This window comes from Ctenopharyngodon idella, chromosome 6 (assembly GCF_019924925.1).
Source record: "Ctenopharyngodon idella isolate HZGC_01 chromosome 6, HZGC01, whole genome shotgun sequence".
In the NCBI taxonomy this organism is placed as follows: domain Eukaryota; kingdom Metazoa; phylum Chordata; class Actinopteri; order Cypriniformes; family Xenocyprididae; genus Ctenopharyngodon; species Ctenopharyngodon idella.
In genome coordinates, this window is record NC_067225.1 from 9,398,072 (window position 1) to 9,419,164 (window position 21,093).

General features: G+C 35.7%; 1 protein-coding gene across 4 annotated transcripts in view; it reads right to left on the reverse strand.

The window, feature by feature from the left end:
• Window positions 1-21,093, reverse strand: part of tanc1a (tetratricopeptide repeat, ankyrin repeat and coiled-coil containing 1a) — an 89,226-nt gene that overhangs the window by 52,102 nt on the left and 16,031 nt on the right. For all 4 annotated transcript variants that reach the window (XM_051897593.1, XM_051897590.1, XM_051897592.1 and 1 more), the window contains exons 3-4: window positions 13,410-13,631; window positions 8,195-8,287 (exon numbers count right to left, since the gene is read on the reverse strand). In XM_051897593.1, the coding sequence (XP_051753553.1) occupies window positions 8,195-8,287; window positions 13,410-13,631 (315 nt within the window). The remainder of the gene's footprint in view (window positions 1-8,194; window positions 8,288-13,409; window positions 13,632-21,093) is intronic.

Genomic DNA, 21,093 nt, shown 5'->3' on the forward strand with positions numbered 1-21,093 from the left:
AAAATAACTCAAATATTTTGTAGTAAATGTAAAAGTAATGGGTTACTTTACTAGATACTTCAAAAAAGTAATCTGATTACATAACTCACGTTATTTGTAATGCGTTACCCCCAACAATGTTTACAAGAACATTCTTAATTAGGGCTGCACGAAATAGATCGCGATTTATCGCAAATTTTATCGCACACGATTTGGCAAAGTATGCGATTATTTTAATGCGCAGCTTAAGCTGAATAAACAGAAGATTGAAATGCTTTGATTGATTAAACATGACTAATAAACACATGAATGCCTTATTCTGTGTAAGAAGCCACATCATCTCACAGAAGGATGCTCAACTGTCGTTATGAAGGGAGTTTGGAGTAAAAACGTGTTATTAAATGTTGTCTTTTGTTGGACAAAATGTTTATAAATGCTTTTATGTCTGGAAAGATGTTTGACGCGTGTTGCTTTTTCAAATGTACATTATAAGTGACTCAAACTCGCAGTGCTTTCAGATGGATTAGCATTTGGAACAATTCTTCATTGGCAAGAATCGCTTTTAAGCGCAATTTGTTATTTTTCATATCGTGCAATAAATCGTGCAGCCCTATTCTTAATCAATTTGCATGACATGTTTTCACTGGTCAACAAATACAATTAGTTGTAACATTTTAATGACCCTTGTTGTAATGGATCAGACCAAAGAAATAATCAGAGGATTAAGGGTTTAAGAACTGAGATCTGCTGAATTTTATCATAAGACCAGAGGGATGCACTTTTCCAGTGATCTTCAGTGCTGGGGCTGCCTAATTTCACTTAAGACAAATGTGCGTCTTGCTAATATGATAATGAATGATACAAAACACGAGACAGACAGCATGAGAGGACCAGAAAAACATTTACCCCTTAAATTTAACATATCCTTCCTGGTTGTACATCAGCAACTATGGACTCAACTATAATGCTAAAATTAACTGAACATGTGCTGAACGTTCACTCTGTTCTTGCAGTTCCTTGCAGCCAGCGCTTAGTCATAATCGTTATTTGTCAAAAATAAATGTTTATATGCCACGTGAATTTAAGATCCTTTCAAATCAGTTTAGACAATGAGTAGCCTTTTTTATCTCCGGCGATAGCACTTATTAATAAAACTGTCATCAAACTTTGATTATGGGTTTTTCAAAACGATCCCACACATGGGTAATAACAGGCTATATCTTGTTGCTCTAACTTTGATGTTATCCCAGTGCCACCATTGAAAAGTTCAAATTAAACATGTTCCTACAACACTGACAGCAACTGCACCCACGGATCCTTAGAGCAACTTTTTGTTGTAAATGTTCATTTAATTTATTAATTTCAGTGTGTAGATGCCAGAATGTGTGATGTCGTGATAAGTAGCAAAAACAAGTGATTCATTCAATAAATCATGGGTGACATTAATCTTATTTGTTAATTTTATACAAAGCATGCACGCCTCCATGCTAGCAATTGTTTGAGCCAATGCACACTTGTCATTAAAAGAAGGGCCCATTAAACTTTATTACATTTGCTTTGGCCAAGCGTCTTTTTTCAGACAACCATAGCAACTGGCATAATTCAACCTGGCAAAGTCTGGTGATTTTTCGGTCAAACGAGTCAAAGTTTTTCCTGCAAAGTGACATCTAAATTACAGCCCTGTCGATCCAAGATTTATTTTTGCAGCTAATGGCTGAAACACATGTAACAGGGGAGAAAGCACGGATCAGGAAGGCAACGAGCGGCAGTATGGCGTAAACGGCGGGATGCGGTGCGGTATTATCGGCCTGTGATGAAAGATCTGTGCTGGGTAAATCATTAGTGCTCATTAGAATTGAATCATGGAGATTAAGCTCTGAAGAAAACAGTGGAAAACGCTGGTCATGGCTCAGAGCGAACAGACACAATGTTGCCATAGAGATTTGCCAGCTCAATCAAAACGAAAGGCTGCAACTCTAATATTTGAGACTGAACAAATTTGAGTATTGCTTGGTCTCTTGTTTAAAAAGTGGATTTTGACTGTGCCTTAACTGTACTATTAACTGGATGCTTCAACTGTACATGGTATTGCACTTGCCACTGGTCTCTGCTAGTCAACCTTGTCCCTGTGATACCTTTTTAAAACAGCAATTTCCTATAGGAAACTGATAAGCTAATATTTTCCTAACAAGATTAATCAAAAGGTTTAAACCACCCAAATTTAATTTTAATCGGATTTGACCAGTTTATTCCAACTGACATGGTTACATGAGGCCTTTTTTTTTTTTCTTCGGATGGAACTACTAGTTGAATTAATAACTGATTATTAGGGTTAGAGATGTACTGATAAAATTCTGTTAGACTGTTAAGCTAATAAATATTTTCATGTTATGGCCAATATTACAAATTTTAGATCAATTTTAATCACTATTTTGTAAAAAATAAAAAAAAGAATAGTTGTAAATGCTGAATTTACACATGCAAAAAATTTCAAATTAAATATTTATTTTGAGATGTTCTAAATATTACATTTATAAGTTATGCAAGTATATAAGTTATTACATTTATATGTTATTAACTTTGGGACTTAAGTTAGTGAGGCAATCAACATTATTTAATAGCATTATTAAATTAAATATCTAATATTGGCTGATATAAGGTAGCGATACCGATAAATAAAGGAAAATCTCTAATATCAGCTGATAATCTATTATGATAACCCTAATTAAGTTAATGCTAACACAGCTAGTGTGAACACCGCTTAATGAACAAAACATGTTAATGGAAACACAAACATGTCAGAACAAAATTACGACACATACTGTATAGTGTGCTGCAAGAATGATGTTTTTGTAGGCCAAAACCCAGAAACTACCATTTTAGCACTTTCTGGTTCCATCATCTAAAGTCAATGGTTTTTTTATTGTGTGTGTGTTTGATTAAATGTCTGAAATAAGGTCTGTGGTTAACACAAGCTCAAGATATTTTCACATTTTATTCAACGACATAAAATACATCAGTAATACCCTCTTGCAAATTTTAAAGTTTGTACTTTTCTTGAAAAAGACAGTTGCTAACATGTGGCTAAATGGGATTGCAAAGCTTGTCGGTAACATTAAACGTCATCACGCCGAACAGGCAAACTCACTAGTCTGCTTTTACTGCTTCATTCGGGCTTTTCACACTTGAAACCCTGGGTCATTCTAAACCCTGGGTAAACCGAATCCTGGGTTATGTTGCTTTACATTTCACACTGCTCATAATTTACACGGGTTTAACAATTAGTCCTGACATTTCACACAGTACATTCCTGAACCTGGGGTAAAGTTCTTATTTGTATATTTGTGGTGTCAGTGCATTGCACGTACTCATATTAGGCTATACTGTATATTGCCATCCATTATATTTTCTGCTATTGGACTTTTTGGACTATAAACGTAAGAATTAAACAACCTCTTCACTCAAACTGATGTGCTTTCCATCACCATTTGACATTTTTCCCCCTTGAAGGCTGAAATAACTGTTTATATACACAACACGTGGTGATTGGCTGTTGGTTGTTAAGTATTTAGCCATAACATTCTAACACTGCATCGTTTCACACGGCACACACTACAAACATCGCAAAAGTGATGTCGGAAGGAACCAGGGTGATGTTAACTTCTGTGCTGGCCTACAAAAATACTAGGGTTGTCAAAAGTACCAACATCGGTACCAAGCTGGTACTGAAATTTTAGAAATGTGACGATACCAGCATTTCCCCCTAGCATTTTGAGCGGATTCTTAAACATCTCTGATTGGCCATTGTGTTCAGGCACTCAACAGATATGTCTGTGATTGGCTGCAATGATCAACGCTTCAAAAACATCTATCAGCGGATCCATCTATCAATGGATATATTAGGGACCCACTGATAGATGCCTGCTTTCAAATGCTCCCGTGTGTATCTGTGTAAGCATTTGGTGAAAAGCGTCAAAGATGTCCATTTACAACATGTTTCTGTTGAGCACGTGAACACAATGGCGAATCAGAGGTGTTTAAGAATCCACTCAACAGTGTTCAAAATAATAATAATTATGAGAAGCGCCTTTAAAGGAGCTTCTCATAGCGCTCAAATGCTAGGGGGGAGATGCTGGTATCGTCACATTTTTAAAATTTCAGTACCGACTTGGTACCGAAGTCAGTACTTTTGACAACCCTAAAAAAATACCACTGCCTATGTACAATTTTAAAGTAGCTCTATTGCTTTAGTACAGTTTGTTACATTTAGGCCCTGTTTACATCTGGTACTAAAAAGCATTTTTGTTAATCCAATCACAAGTGGACAACGGTAAAAACAGGTGTAAACGAGGACTAAAACATTTTGAACTTGTCCACTTTCACTTCCAGAGGTAGTTGAAAACGCATTTGTTTCTCCCCTCAAAGAAATCAGGAAAGAAGTGGTCGAAAGTGGGCAAAAGAGACGTGTAAACTGGTATGTGTCTCCCTTGTAATCCGATGGAACAAAATGCCTTACATGTATGCATTTAGATGACACTTATCAATACAATAGAGAGACATAAGCAATTAGTCACAGAGCCAACAATATTTGCAGTATAGAATTCCAGGTTTATTATAAAGCTAGATGTGTGTGTGTTTGTGTGTGCATTGGTTTTAGGTGGTGGATTGGTGTAAGGTTGTAGGCTTACATTACTGCCAAAGTAATGCAAGAATGCACATTAAGTATGGATAATAGGACTGTACACTTGTAACGCATGCCGAATATTTTCATCTGCGTACTTGTGTAGAGCATGTTTCTGGCCTAAGACTTTACAAAGGAAGTGAACTAATACCAGCAATCCAGCTGACAGTCAAATGTAACCGTACGCTCGCCCTCTATTTATAGAGAAAGAACAGAGATCAGGAGATAAAATGCCCAGCATTTGTGAGAAACACTCCAATCCACAAGATGTAATTACATCACAGGATGAAATCATTAAATCTACACAGCACTTTGCCCAATCACAGGTGGATGCGCTGGCAGCTGTAATGACATCACAAAGGTAGTTTTCGTCCTTTCAGGAAACAGTAAGTGAGCACACAGAGACGATAATTGCCTTTTACACAGGAAGAGTCAGACTCTAAAGCATTTCATAGTCATCTGTTTCGGAGGCGAACGGTGGGTGTGTGGCGTGTATTTTCAAAGCCTGATTTACTCAGTCTCCCATGATTCTCGGTTCTTTGATCTATGAAGAAAAATCAATGTGACCCAGAGTCCATTTTGAGCCCGTTTTGTAGTCCACACAGGTGTGGAGGGAGAGGAAGTAAAGCAAACATGCATTTATAGAACAGCTGTCAGGACAATGAACCTCGAGCTGAAAGTCAAAGTCATCTGGGCCATCACTGACATGGAGATCATTCATTTGCATGTATAGCAGGTTCATCCGGAGTGGGCCACCGCATCTGGTGTGCTCTTACGATCTGCATCATCAAAAGTGTGACTGCTTCATAATTAATCATTCGTAGATGCACCAATGTTGTAGATGTATAAAGTTAGTGCAATGCCAGAGCAACCATAATGATTTCCTGAAACGGAACAGAGGTGTCTCGGGACATGGGCCAAAAGAGAACATTTGTGAATTTGGCATCTGTGTGCGTTCGTGTGTCCATAAATGTGAAAACAACTGCACTACACTTTAAGAAGTTAACATTTGTGCGTGTGTGTTTATGTACAGTGGGGAGCAAATGTCAGACTACGGGGGGTTCATTTTGATTATGAAATCACAAAGGCTGTGATTATTTTTAAGCGCAGCTTCTCAGTGAAGCACGGCTCTGTAATCAGTAGTAAATGCTGCTCCATCTGAAAGCACTACAAATTTGAGTCGCTTATATCATGCATTTGAAAAAGCAACATGCGTCAAACATCTTTCCAAACATACAAATTTCGTATCCAACAAAAGACAACATTTAATAATGTTTTTCCTCTAAACTCACTCATACAATCAGTTGAGTGTCTGAAAACTTCCTTCCGTGAGATGTGGCTTCTTACTCAGAATAAGGCATACAACATTATTTCATAGTATTCTATACAGTGATAAAGGCTATGTCGATTAGCATTAAAGTATAAATATACTTTGTTATCATGAAAATACCCGAGAAGGCTTGAACTCAGATAAACCATATATTGTCGTAGCTGTGTGTTTATTAGTCATGTTTAATCATTCAAAGCGTTTCAATCTTCAATCTTCTGTTCTGTATTCAGCTACAGCGATAGTATGATGCCCATAGGGATTTCCTGGAATGACATACGTTATATCGTACTTCTGCGGGGCATATTTGGATTTTCTGTGAAAGAGCGCCCTCTGGCTTTCAGATAGAGCAGCATTTACTGCTGATCACAGAGCAGTGCTGCACTGAGAAGCTGCACATAAGTTAAAAAAAAAAAGAAAAAAAAAAAGAGGAAATTTTAGCAGCCAAGTACAAATATCTGTAGAAGTTTCAGGACCAAAAAAAATATTCGTCCAATCATGGGATGTCCTACCTGCCTGTAAACCTATATTTCCATACCTCCGCGCACCCTGCTCGCGCAGACATCACACGTCATCAGCGTGTTTCATGCTATGCAGAGTTAGACAGACGTCAGTCACAGAGCGCCGCAAACAAACAGCAACTGCCTTTTACAGTTCCTCCTGAACCAAAACAATGAGCTTATGCTGCGTTCACGCCATGTCGTAACCATAATTACAAGATGGCAGCCTGTGACGTTCTAGACATGAGGTAATTTAATGCAGTCTCTCGTGACACTTTGCAGACTCTGCTCTGGTGGTGTGGCTTTAGGGAGCGCTTTGGATCTTCTGCTTTCAAAGCTAGCTTGCTATTGCTAGCCACTCTGAAGTTGCCTACTGTACCTTTAAATCAAAGATTCCAGGAAAAAGTATTATGGTTTTCAAAAAAAAAAAAAAAAAAAAAAACCCTGCACAACCGTTTTAAAAATTGATAATAATAAGAAATGTTTCTTGAGCAACAAATCATCATTAAAATGATTTCTGTAAGGATCATGTGACACTGAAGACTGGAGTAATGATGCTGAAAATTTAGCTGTGTCATCATAAGAATAAATTACATTTTAAAATACAGTACTCTTTGCACTTTTTTTCAGTGCAGCTTTGGTGAGCATAAGAGTCCAAAAATCTTACCACTGAAGAAATATTTTAGTTTGTGTGATCAAATAAAAACATTTTGACATTGAACATGTGATTTTTGTTCAGATGTTAGATATTCTTGCTTCCAATAAAGCAAAAGACGCTCTCTGGATTATTCTCAAATCATGCTGGAGAATATCAGGTTTCATATTTCATGCAACTCGGGTGTTGTCATTAAGACAAAACTTGCACAAACACTACCAAATATTAGGAAATTCTTAAACTTTTTAACTTTACGTTGTTTTATTTATTATTACTTTATGCTAATAATGTAATTTGTAACTAAATGGTGCTACATTAGGGAAAAATGTTAACTAGTAGTCCAACACTTCCAACACTCAATTGAGTACATTAAACAAGATTTTTGTGAGTTTCTTTGTGTGTTCACCTGTAACCCTCCAAATGTCACGCACACATTCCAGAGATCAATTAGATTTAACAATGCAGAGTTGAATTTTGTCATCCTAGCATCACGTCACCAAAATGACCAACAGATCAAATCAATGAACACACCAACACTTTATACTTTATAAACACAAGACAGCATTAAACGATGACAAAGAATGTAAGCAGGAGAAAGGAGAAAGATTGACCCTAGAAGACAGAGGTATACCAAGTAAAACAGAGAGATGGAGGGAGGGAGGGAGGAATGTGGTTTAATGGACTGCTGGATTTACTGAACTCTCAGCTGTAAATTCATGTAACTCCCCACATCTTAAAAACTCCATCCCTCAGCTTACAACAAGGGCAAACCTCACTCAAAGACTGTGGAGACTTTCCATTGAATTCTATGGTTTTTATATTGAGGAAATTATATTTCATATTCCCTAAATCTACCCCTAAACGTAACCCTCACACACCCTTTATTCATACATGTCTGGTTATCTCTTTACTATTCTTGTGGGGACATCTGGTCCCCACAATATAACAAAATATGACCCACACACAAAGATCAATGAGTATACAAATGCAAGCATTCATACAAAAGTATGCATTTCTTAATGTCCAACTGGTACACACACAAAAGTACTCACCAGTATTGTTCTTCCTCCTGTTCCTCAGAGCACAGGTGACAGGATCTCCAGGAGCACGAGGATTCTCCACATATTTGGGTGTCCTGATTGAACCTGGAGACAGAGCAAAAATGAGAGAAAGACTGAGAGAGAGAGATAGAGAGGGAGGAGAAAGAGAGCGAGAGAGACACACATACACACACAGAGACAGTTAAGTCTTTCCAGATGGGACTGTGAGGCTGGCGATCTGAATCTCCGGGCAGAGCTGCGTGTGGGTCTGCTTGTGTGTGTGTGTATATGTGTGTGTGTGTGTGTGTGTGTGTGTGTGTGTGTGTGTGTGTGTGTGTGTGTGTGTGATGGTTGTGATCGGCTGTCCTGTACTCCCAGAGAGATTCCAGTATAAACGAGGAGTCTGTAATGATGTTAATCTCCCTGAGCAGTTCCTCCTGTGTCAGCTGAGTCAGAGTCAAGCTTTATTGGCACGATTGTCGACATATACAATATTTCCAAAGCATAAAAAACACTTCGAGTACAGAAATAGACAATAAAGAAATGAAGAGTAAAATTAAAGGGACCAAGTAAATACACTACAGTTCAAAAGTTGTGGGTCGTAAGATTTTTAAAAACCAAGGCTACATTTATTTGATCAAGAATACAGTAAAAACTGTAATATTATGAAATATCATTGCTATATTAAATAACTGTTTTCTATTTTAATATATTTTAAAATGTAATTTATTCATTTTTTTTTTAATTTTCAGCATCATTACTCCAGTCTTCAGTGTCACATGATCCTTCAGAAATCATTCTAATATGCTGATTTGATGCTCAAGAAACATTTATTATCATTATCAATGTTGAAAACAGTTCAATAATATTATTGTAGAAACCGTGATACATTTTTTTCAGGATTATTTGATGAATTGGAAGTTTATAAGAATAGCATTTGAAAATTTTGTAGCAATGTAAATGTCTTTACTGTCATGTTTGATCAATTTAACGCATCCTTGCTGAATAAAAGTATTAATTTCTTACTGACCCCAAACTATAATTATATTTCATAATTTGGTCTATAATACTAGACCAAATAACTTAAAATAAAATAAAATAAATACTGTCTCAGGGTTAATTCAGCTGAATCAGCTCATTTACAGCCCTGCAAGAACATTTGTTCCATTTAACTTCACAGCGGCTCCTCATACAAAGCCTCAAACATCAGACAGGAGTCTGAAACATGAATTAAAGACAGACATCTCCACCGGCACACAGATTTTGCAGTAATATTCAGGTCAACCATTATAACTGATACGTCTTCACCACTTTCAGAAATTAAGTTCATCCCCCACACACTTGTTGAGAAATAATCTTTATATTTTAAGAGGTTTGCTTTGTTTGCCCACAATAAAAAAAAAATTAAAAAAAAAAGAAGTAGGCGGCTAATGTGAAATGACGACATAGCAGAAGCATTCCCAAAACTCAGTTTGGACTGTTTAATCACCTATTAGTAATTCATGAGCTGTGCTGAAGATTTATAATGTGTCGCCTCAACTTTTCAGATTATTCTTGCACCTCTGGTAATGCTGCATTACATATTTAATGATTGTTTGGAAGAAAACGATAGTGAACGATCTGAGGTTATAGGGTTGTAGGATCAAATCAAGGTAAGTTTGATTTAGGACTTTTAGTGCGATCACAACTCTACCAGTACCACATTCTGGAGTTAGGCACTTAAAGGGATAGTTCAACCAAAAATGAAAATTCTGTCATCATTTACTCACCCTCAAGTTGTTTCAAACCTGTATGAGTTTCTTTCTTCTGCTGAACACAAAAGAAGATATTTTGAAGAATGTTTGGAACCAAACAGTTGAGGGGCCCCACTGACTTTCATAGTGTTTTTTTCCCAATATGAAAGTCAGTGGGGCCCATCAACTGTTTGATTACCGACATTCTTCAAAATATCTTCTTTTGTGTTCAGCAGAAGAAAAAGTCATATAGGTTTGGAACAACTTGAGGGTGAGTAAATGACAGAATTTTCATTTTTGGGTGAATTATCCCTTTAACAACATGCCAAATGGTGACTGTCATGTACAGTAATTACATGTAGTATTCAGTATGATGCTGTGGATAAAAAGTGTTTGCTACAAGGAAAGTTAATAAAAAGATTTGGCCTGCAAAATGTTTTCTCTCTGTATTACAATCAACCTAATATTATAGAGTTTAGTGACAGAATATTTATACAAAATAATGTGACAGTGACTTGATTGACATCAGTGAAAATTATTCTATTTTGATGAAAAATTTAAAAGACAAACCTTTTTTGGAATAATGTGAATGAAGTGTAAAATAAGACCTGGAATAGGCAAATTTTGAATTCATGTCAACTTGTTGAAATGTGGTGTATACCGCCACCTACAGGAACAAACGCAGCATTACAGGCACAGGAATGCTGCTAATAACATTACCAAACATTAGAAATGATTATAGCAGGAGAGAAAAGGACCCTTTGGGGAAACTTAATGACAGATAACAAAATAAAATATTATAAAAGCAAGATTGTGAATGCTGTAAATTGCTCCTTAAAATTAGAACGGGTCTTTAAAGTCAACCAGGAATCAATCACGTTGATTAATGGTAACGTTTGTTACATTTCTCAGTGTTTTTTACAGAAAATGTTGTGTTCTATAAATCATTCTATTTAAGTACAGATTTAATTCAGCAGCACATAGGGCTGGTATAATCACACAACCTGAGGTGCAAGACTGTGGGAAGAATGATCGCTATAGCCAGCCCAGAATAATGAGCGAGTTTCTGCCAAGTTTTTCTCTTCCCATGTGATTGGCAGCGCTCAGTTCAGCTATCAGTATGAATTAGCTGAAAAGAGCTGTATACCACACTGATAACGTAACACATAATACACCGTACATGATACGGATTCATTCATCAGTTCTTAAATAATCTATAGCAGCTAGCTAAATATGTACAGTTAATCTAATCACATATTTGGGAAAGACTGCATTTTAAGGTCTAGATTGCCTTGACCTACACTCATCCTAGAGTCTGACAAATCAACTGTACCCCTTCTTTGTGCCGTGACTTTTGACCTTACAACGGTCCTGACATTTGTCCCATAAGGGGATTCCTTCTGATCTTCACAGAGCAGGTGAATGAATTTACAGCCTTATCCAAAACGCTGCCCTCAACCTTGCAGTCCTCCTTTGGTGGTCGCACAGACCAGTGGTTTTGCTTCAGGACTCCAATTTGACATTGAGCATCATATAAACATTATTTGTGGTACAAAAATGTCCTTAAATCAAACATAAAATTGTATTAGTATTCATAATATGTAATAAAAAAATAATAATCTGGGCAGCCAATATTTCACTTAGTTTTCATTTACTAATTTTCTCTAATTTACTGCAGAGTTTGATTATATGAACACCTTTTAATGTTTCTTTTCCCCATCTTTTAAAAGCTGATAATAAACCTACGTATTTTGCAGTCATACTGTAGCCAATGTTATTTTAGTATCATTGAGATACTATTACGATTTTGTTCATATTTAAAAAAAAAAAAAAAAAATGTTATGTATATTTTCTGTTTCATTTTAATTTAAAAGTTTTAGTAAGTTTTAATGTCTATGTAGTTTTTACGTTTCAGTTTCTTTAGTTGTAGTTATTTTAGTACTTTACTTAAACTAAACTAAAATGAGAAATGTTATTATAATAAAATAAAAATTGTTTTATATTTTATTTTATTTTAGTTAATGTTTATTTCAAGTATTAAAAATTTTTATTTATGATTTTAGTTACAGACAGGCTTATTGTTAACAAAACTATAACAATGCATAATTATAAGGTTAGTCATATTTGAATATTTGCATTTACCATTTTTCCAGAACAAACCTGAACAAACCTGTGAGCCACTAGTAACTTAAAGGGTTAGTTCACCCAAAAATGAATAAAAAAAATTCTGTCATTAATTACTCATCATGTCGTTTCACGCCCGTAAGACCTTTGTTCATCTTCTGAACACAAATTAAGATATTTTTGATAAAATCTGATGGCTCAGTGAGGCCTCCATTGACAGCAAGTTAATTTACACTTTCAAATGCCCAGAAAGCTACTAAAGACGTATTTAAAACAGTTCATGTGACTACAGTGGTTCAATATTAATGTTATAAAGTGACAAGAATACTTTTTGTGCGCCAAAAAAACAAAATGACTTTATTCAACAATATCAAAACACTGCTTCATGAAGCTTCGAAGCTTTACGAATCTTTTGTTTCGAATCAGTGGTTCAGAGCGTGTATCAAACTGCTTCGTTATGTCATAAGTGTTTCAACACGTTTTGAAAATTTCAATAGTTCACATGACTTTGGCAGTTTGATACATGCTCCGAACCACTGATTCGAAACAAAAGATTTGTAAAGCTTCGAAGCTCACTGAGGCCTCACTGAGCCATCGGATTTTATCTTAATTTGTGTTCTTAAGATGAACGAAGGTCTTACGGGTGTGGAACGACATGAGGGTGAGCAATAAATGACAGAATTTTCATTTTTGGGTGAACTAACACTTTAATTAAAATTAAATTAAAGAAAAACCAACTGTAATAATACATAGTTTTACCCCCTAAATAACTATTGTTTTTTAATTGAAGAACATACATTTCTTGAAACTTCAGCAATCACAAAATTAATTGTAGTTAATACCATTTAATATATTGACACTCAGTTTCTGCAAAAAAAAAAAAAAAGAAAACAAGCAGCTTTGTCATAATTACAGCAGAATTAAATATATGGGGGCATATGGGGGTCTTCAAATTTTAGACAATGGAGGGCCTTTGAGTCAAACAGTTTGAGAACCATTGGTCTACACTGTGAAATCTGCACCAATAGATGGCACAGTTTGTGCATTACATAAATCACAGCCGCAGAACTCTTGACTGATGCATCTATATGATATATGGAGTACTGCTTAAACTATATCAACCTGCCAGGCGCACTCATTATGAAAGATATTATGAAGTGACCCTTCCAACAGACTAGGCTTTTCAATTCATTCTTTTCCTCTTTATATTATTGTAAATATATCATTACTTTTATTGTTTATCTTTAATTTTATCTCACATTCGCATTTCATCAGCTCTGAATGCATGTGTACTGTACGTAACAAATAAACCTGTCACCTGAAATTGGTTAGGTGATACTTCATTGTAAAAAAGTGACTCTCGTACGCACCTGGTGACTTGTTGGACCGGACGGGGGAAAGATAGGGTTGGCGGGGAGGGAGCAGTGGGGAGGAAGGGAGGGAGACGGATACGCCTCTGGTCAAACTCGGCCTCAGCACCTCCTCTGCAGGGTACGGCTGCACCGGGAGCGGCCCACTGCCATGATTCTGAAGAACCACAATCCCCTCTTCCTGAACTCTGTGATGGAAACTGGGGCTGAGAGATTGACTTCCTAAACAAAAATGAAATACTTTATTAGAATTTTTTTTTATTTTTTCCAAAAAAAAAAAAAAAAACCCTATTATGCTTTTTTAGGTATTACCTTTCATGTACAGCTGTTTGTGAATGTAAATATGCATCACCAAAGTGCATCACAAATTTGTCTCCCAAAAGAAAGAACAGATTCTGAACTGCTTGCAATGAGTCATTAGTAATTCCAGTCTTACTTCCTGCATGAACCTACATACAAAAGGTTTGTAACAAATTTGCACAATGCCAACCTATGGTCTTCATTTGCTGCTCGCGAATAACATCTACTTTGACCCGCTCTCAAACACTGTAGTTGTAGCTGAGGCCTAGAAGAATTTGGTTCATGTTGTCCACATATCGAGAAGATGCAGCTTTCAGCACTGTGAAAGCAAATCCACTTCCCATGAACATCCAAAGAATGAGAACTCGAGCTTGAATTGATACGTTAAAACCGACGCCATCGTTACTGTTTGGGATTTTGAGAGACCGGATCCTTTATCGAACCATCTCAGATACTGTGAGAAAAGAGGTGATGTTGCAATGTATATTACAAATTTTATTTTTATTTTTTACCTTGGATGTGGGGTTGTCAAAAGTAGCGACTACCAGCATTTCCCCCTAGCATTAAGTGTTGTTGAGTGGATTCTTGAACACCTCTAATTGGCCATTGTGTTCACACACTCAACAGATATGTCTGTGATTGGCTACAATGATCAATGCTTCAAAAACATGTTGTAAACAGACATCTGTGACGCTCTTCACCGAGCGCTTACACAGATACACATGGGAGCCTTTGAAAGCAGGCGTCTAAAAGCAGGCGTCTAACATCCTAATTCAGAAGTACATCGAAAAACATCCTAATCTAGAAGTAATAGAGATTATGTTCTATCCTGTTTTTGACCCTCTCTTTGAAACACTCAGTTTTTATAGGCGTGTCACATTCTAGACATCTATAACAGACAAAGCAATAGTGACGCATGGTAAAAACATTGTTACTCACACTTCTATGTTGCAACATAGCTGTCGGATATAGTCGGCACTGCATCATCTTATTTTTGGTCTCTCTGAAAAGCCTGCGCCAAAAGGTGTCTCCGCGGTAAAACGAAGTGAACAAACGGACATTGTCTTACTGGTGCCATCTGGAACTTCATTAAAAATAAAGTTCATCCAAGTTTTCTTAATGAGGAAAGAAATGCAAAGACTGTTTTTTTCACAACTTGGCACTTCAAATTAGAGTTGTCAAAAGTGCTGACTTCGGTACTGAAATTTTAAAAATGTGATGCTTTGAGCGCTGTTGAGGGGATTTGTAAACACCTCCGATTGGTCATTGTGTTGACACGCTCATTGGATATGTCTGTGATTGTCTTCAGTGATTAACGCAGGGGAACTTTTGAAAGCACACGGTTTGAATTTGAAAGCGTTTCGAACTCGGGAGCGGAAGCATTAGAAAGCTTTCAAACGCCCCTGTGTGTATCTGTGTAAGTGCTCGGTGAAGTACGTCATCGATGACTATTTACAACGTTTTTACAGTATTGATCATTGAAGCCAATCACAGACATATCTGACGAGTGCGTCAACACAATGGCCAATCAGAGGTGTTTACGAATCCGCTCAACAGCGCTCAAAGCGTCACATTTTTTAAAATTTCAGTACCGTCTAGGTACAGAAGTCAGTACTTTTGACAACTCTACTTCAAAACGTCTTGTAATCCTCAGAGGCATCTCTATCCATTTGTTTCTGGAGTAATACTGTGTTTGCGTCTCTCTTGTTTTTACTACAACATGACATGTGCGAATCGGTGGGCGGGCCTAAAGAGGCAATGATGTAGAAGTAGGCGTTGATTTATTTTTTTTCTGAGTCATTTTGGCAGCTTGGTTTCAATAAAAACTAGGCCTAGTTTTTGGACTAACGAGGAAGTTTTGAGTTCTGAAATGTACAGGATGTGTTATATGTCAAAACAAAAGATCAAGGAAAATTTTATTTCTCAATTCATGACCCCTTTAAATGAACAGAATCCTGTATGAGTGATCCGTTCAACATGAGTCACTTATTCAACCATAATAATAAACACTGAACATTTAGGACCTTTTGAGTCTCTTAAACTCTTTAAATCAGATTTATTTACTGTATGCGCGGTGAACCTCTCACTATAAAAAAAAACAGCTCTGCATGCTTTCCAGCTGGACGTCAGAAACCTAATTAGCTAGATATCATTACCAATGGCTCTTTGTATCCATGCCTTCAAAACCACTATAAAAACATACAGACAAACTACTAAGACCGTCTTATGACCAACAGTAATACTATACATCATTCTCCTCCTATAATAAGCCCTTTCGAAGAAAGCTGAGAATAATTTAAGCCCTTTTAACATTCCAAAGCAAACATACAAGGCCTGATGTTCCTCTCACCGCAACAGGGTTTACTGTTAATCTCGCCAAAACTAGGCTGGTTTTAAACAAAATGCCAACAGAAATGCAGCTTTTCACAGTACAGCCCGCCATATTATGAGGAGGACATCCGTGCGGTCATTCTGGAGAAAGACTGATGGACAGAGACAAAACGTAAACTACTTACTGCACATGAAAGTTAAAGAAACAGGCTGGATATTAAATCACAGCCTTACTGAAAAATCCGGCATAATACAAAACCGTAAAAAATGGTAACTTGATGACATGAGATCAAGTTTTTCCTCTTGAAAACTAAATCCTACTTAGTTTTAGAAATAACTGCATTAGTACATTCTTGTAATGGTTAGTTATAGTTATGTAAGAGGTTATAGACCATGTTTTATGGGGGACTTTCCATATAGACAATGATTTTTATACTGTACAAACTATATATTCTATCCTCAACCCTAAACCTACCCATCACAGAAAATATTCTGCATGTTTACTTATAAATATTTAATATACTGATGTGTCAAAAAATATGTTAATTGTTTTGAAGTACACTTAGTTTGAAATAAATGTATTGATTTTTGTATAGTTTTTTTACTAGGGAAAACAAAATACATATAAGAAATAAGATGTTTTGATGTCTCATGTTTTAGATTATTAGTATTTCATACATGGCTTTGTTGATAATTAAATTCTGTTGTAGAAGGACATTTTCTTTTTATACATTTTGTTTGCATTTTATTTCTTAAAAAGAGATGTTTTTCAAAACAGCATTCAAATGATACTTGACCTGAGCATAAAGTTTCACTCTAGTATTGAGACTATGTGACATTGGCCATAGGGTGGAAAATTTGCCGGCATGGCTTTCTTCTTCCCTTTTATTGGAGAACCGTGGTCGGTCGCCTCTTAATGCAGCCCAGCAAATCAAGTCTGACTAATGACAGTCTACTCCACAGAGCTCTGATATAATTACAGCCCTGCATTCATAACACTAAGGCCCGACCAAAATACCAACCAGAGACTCCATTCATCAGACATCAAATATTTATCAGAATATAAATTCAGTCGAAATGAGGGTTTGGAGCTGGACGGAGGCCTTGCTGAGTCCTATATTTAGTCAAATGTGGACAGACTGAACCAGAGAAGGGAAAAAAACATTCATGCTGAAAATGGACTCTTAATGTGCATGTGGCGTAAATCAGGTATGCTGGCGTTTTTTATGAGTTCAGCATCTCCATAAGAAACGGCCAATGACTGAAGTGGCAAATGCTCAACTTTTGGAGAAAATTAAGAAGAAAAAACAAAAAAATTGAGAGGGATCGAACATGTACAGTAGAGAAAAACAAAGACAATAAACTTCAACCCCCGATGTTATCACCTAGAAACAAAGAACATCTCTTCAGACAGGAAATTTAAAAAAAAAAAAAAAAAAAAAACACATGCAGGCAAGGACAGAAGTAGGAAGACAACAATAAGGAAGGAAGGGAAACAAGGTTATGGTTGAAACTCACAAAGAAATATCCAGATCAGATTTTACTCCAATACTATTTTCATGACAATTAAGCAGATACAGTATGAGATAATGCAAAACCGGGAAATGTAGTCTTGTGTCTCTACGTGATTGAATACTATATAAAAATATAGTATGGTACTGATTATAAAGGAGAGGTGGTAAACAAACAGTTTTGTTGTTTTTGTTTAAATTTCAAATTTACATATTTATATCATAGACTGTATAAAAATATGGACGACGCACCTTCACTCTCTTCCACTGTAGCCGCCAGTGTGCCAATATGGCACTGACATCTTGAGTCTTAAGTCTGCACATAGTGAACTTGGAGCCCGAGTCTGCGCAATAGTAAGCACGAAGTGGAGCCGCGATATCAATGTCCCGCCCACACTCAGAACAACTCATGTCGTGTGAGAAATAAACAGTTATGGAAAAGCAGAAATTAAAGTTAAAGCTCCAATCACCTCGTGAAGATCCAGGAAAAAGTCTGTTGGAGCCTCAGTCACTACTTATCTGTCCAATCTCAGCTGTCAAACATGACATCACACCCCTGTTTTCATAGCATCAAATAACTAACTAAAACCAAACTTATTTAAAAAAAATATATATATATATTTGAAGTCATTCGCACATTCGCAAATTTCTATATATCCTAATTATTGTTAATATGTAATTCATTTTTCCAGGAGGCTCTTTGCTTCTACCTTCAATTAAATTGCTAACAGTGATTGTATATTAATCGCCTAAATTATTACATTATTAGCTAACTGCAGTCTCCAAATTGTAATGTTGACATGCATTCTCTGTAAAGCTGCTTTGAAACGATATGTATTGTGAAAAGCGCTATACAAATAAATGTGAATTGAATTGAATTGAAAAGTCTAATTTGATTGTTTATTTTGTCTCATGTCCCATTTTATTTCATGGAGAGGGCGGGGTTTATGACCTATACTGCTTTCAGCCACTGTCATTCAGAAGTTTGTGGTCACTAAGTTTTTTTTAAGAAATTAACTTCTATTTTAGCAAGGATACATTAAATTACAAAATAAATTAAACAAAAATTAAGACTTAAATTTTTACAAAAAAAATCTATTTCAAATAAATGGCATTCTTTGAACTTTTTCGATCCAAAGAATAAAAAAAAAAAAAAGCTGTTTTGTGCAAGAATATTAGGCAGCGGCTATTTGCACTAAGTGCAAATAGGCTATTTTCTTAGCGATAGAAGTTATTTACACTAAGTGAAAACAGCGATGCATTCTATTTACACCATGCAAAAATATCAGTTCTTTGCAATAAGAGTAAATAGTAATGAAATGCTATCTATACTTTATATTGGCAGATACTATTTGCACCTCAGTATTTTTGTAAATTAAAAGGATGCAATAGTATCATAGAGTGTAAATTATTATATTTATTAAAATTAATAAATGACTGCTGCCTTATTAGGAGAATAAAAGCCCTCCCTACACCTTCTCCTAACTCTACCCAATAAACACTTTTAATATTATTAAACACTCGTTTGCAGTTTATTTACACTTTTAGAACATTTTTTTCATTTTTATTGAAAATAAATGTGATATCGGCAAAAGACTCACTACTGCTACACCACTGAAGACATTGAAACATTTAAAACTTGAGTGGCCCAACCAGACATTGGTGGGCGAAGCTAGTGTAAGTAGTATATGCCAACAAGTGATGTATTTGCACTTAGTGTAAATAGATACTCCGAAAATATTAAGCAGCACAACTCTTTTTAACATTTATAATAATCAGAAATGTTTCTTGAGCAGCAAATTTAGAAATTTAGAATGATTTCTGAAGGATCATGTGACACTGAAGACAGTAATGATGGAGTAATGATGCTGAAAATTCTGCTTTGATCACAGGAATAAATTACATAAATATATTAAAAAAGAAAACAGTTATATAAAATGTATTAAAATCTGAAAATAATTTCAGGATTTTGAATTTTAAAAGAATGGAAAAAATGAAATCTGAAGAAAACATTTAAGATTTCTAAGTCACTAATTAAATAACCTAATAACAAATCAGATGTGTTGGGGTGAGGGGGCTTTTTTTCCTATTCAACTTTTCACAACTTATGCTTAATTTACAAGAGTAACAAATTATATATATATATATATATTTATCATACTTAACATTTTCTGACAAAAAAACAAACAAACTATTGTATACTGAGCGAGAACAGATTGGCCAATGACTAATATAATGCAGACTCTTAAATTGAGAGAAGGAAATGGCTGACAAGTGTATTTGTCCCTAAACCAAGACATGCAAAAACACAGATGGATGACAACATCTTTGAGTTATTAGCCAGATAAAATCAATCATCCCTAACCTAAAGCAACTTTAACTATTAAATGACTCAGCAGCATTATCCTTTAGTAATTTAGCTTCACTTTTATCTTTTGCTCTCACATTTCCTATATCCTAATTCTCTACCTGACCGCAGCAGTCCAGGAGGTTGCTGACTCCAGAACCCATTCATCAGTCTAGCATGTGTGTCTGTTGTGTTTACCTGACATGTAGGCCATGGTATAAATGTCAGATTAGCCTGAAATTCACATGGTGACCCATCACCGCTGGAACTGCTTAAGCATTTGAAAGAATGTTATCCATGATTAGCTCACATCTGAAAGCATGGCCAGCTGTGTTTTTGGTAATGAGATTAAGCCTTGTGTTACTGGAATTCAAACATACAATCTCAGAGAAGATCACTACCAAGTAATACACTTCCTTTTTGATACAGTTTAGAAGACAGCAGTTTTTAATTAGCTAACATTTCTCAAAAATCATTTTAAAAAAGACGGCAAATGATCTCTAATATATTTTTATTGGTCTATTTTTATGGTTAAAGATTTGGGCTGATGACCGAAAGGTTTCAGGTTTGTTATAAATTCCATTTCTCTCTGAGAAAGAGAGTTAAAAACTACAGTTGAGTGCAAGATTTTCAGGGAATGCCATTTACACCTTTGTCTTTTCCTCACAAACACACTACCATTCAAGATTTTTTGTTGTTTTTGAAGAAATTAATACTTTTATTCAGCAAGGAGGCATTAAATTGACCAAAAATGACAGTAAAGACATTTATAATGTTACAAAAGATTTCTATAGATTTCAAATAAATGCAGTTTTTTTCCCCTTACTTTCCATTCATTACAGAATTCTGGGTGGGAAAATGGATCACTGTTTCCACAAACATATTAAGCAGCACTTAACTGCTTTCAACCTTGATAAGAAATGTTACCTGAGCACCAAATCTGCATATTAGAATGATTTCTGATTGATCATGTGACACTGAAGACTGGAGTAATGATGCTGAAAATTCAGCTTGGTGAGCATAAGAGACTTCATGTTATGGTAGTGTATGGCTGCAGAGGACAAAATTATTTTTATGGAGTTTTTGTTTGACAGCCTTCATTCTCATTCACTTTCCTTTTCCTTGTAGGGAAAATTAAATAACATAATTGTAATTTTTGGGTTTGCAAAAAATGAAAAAGCTGTAACTGTAAATT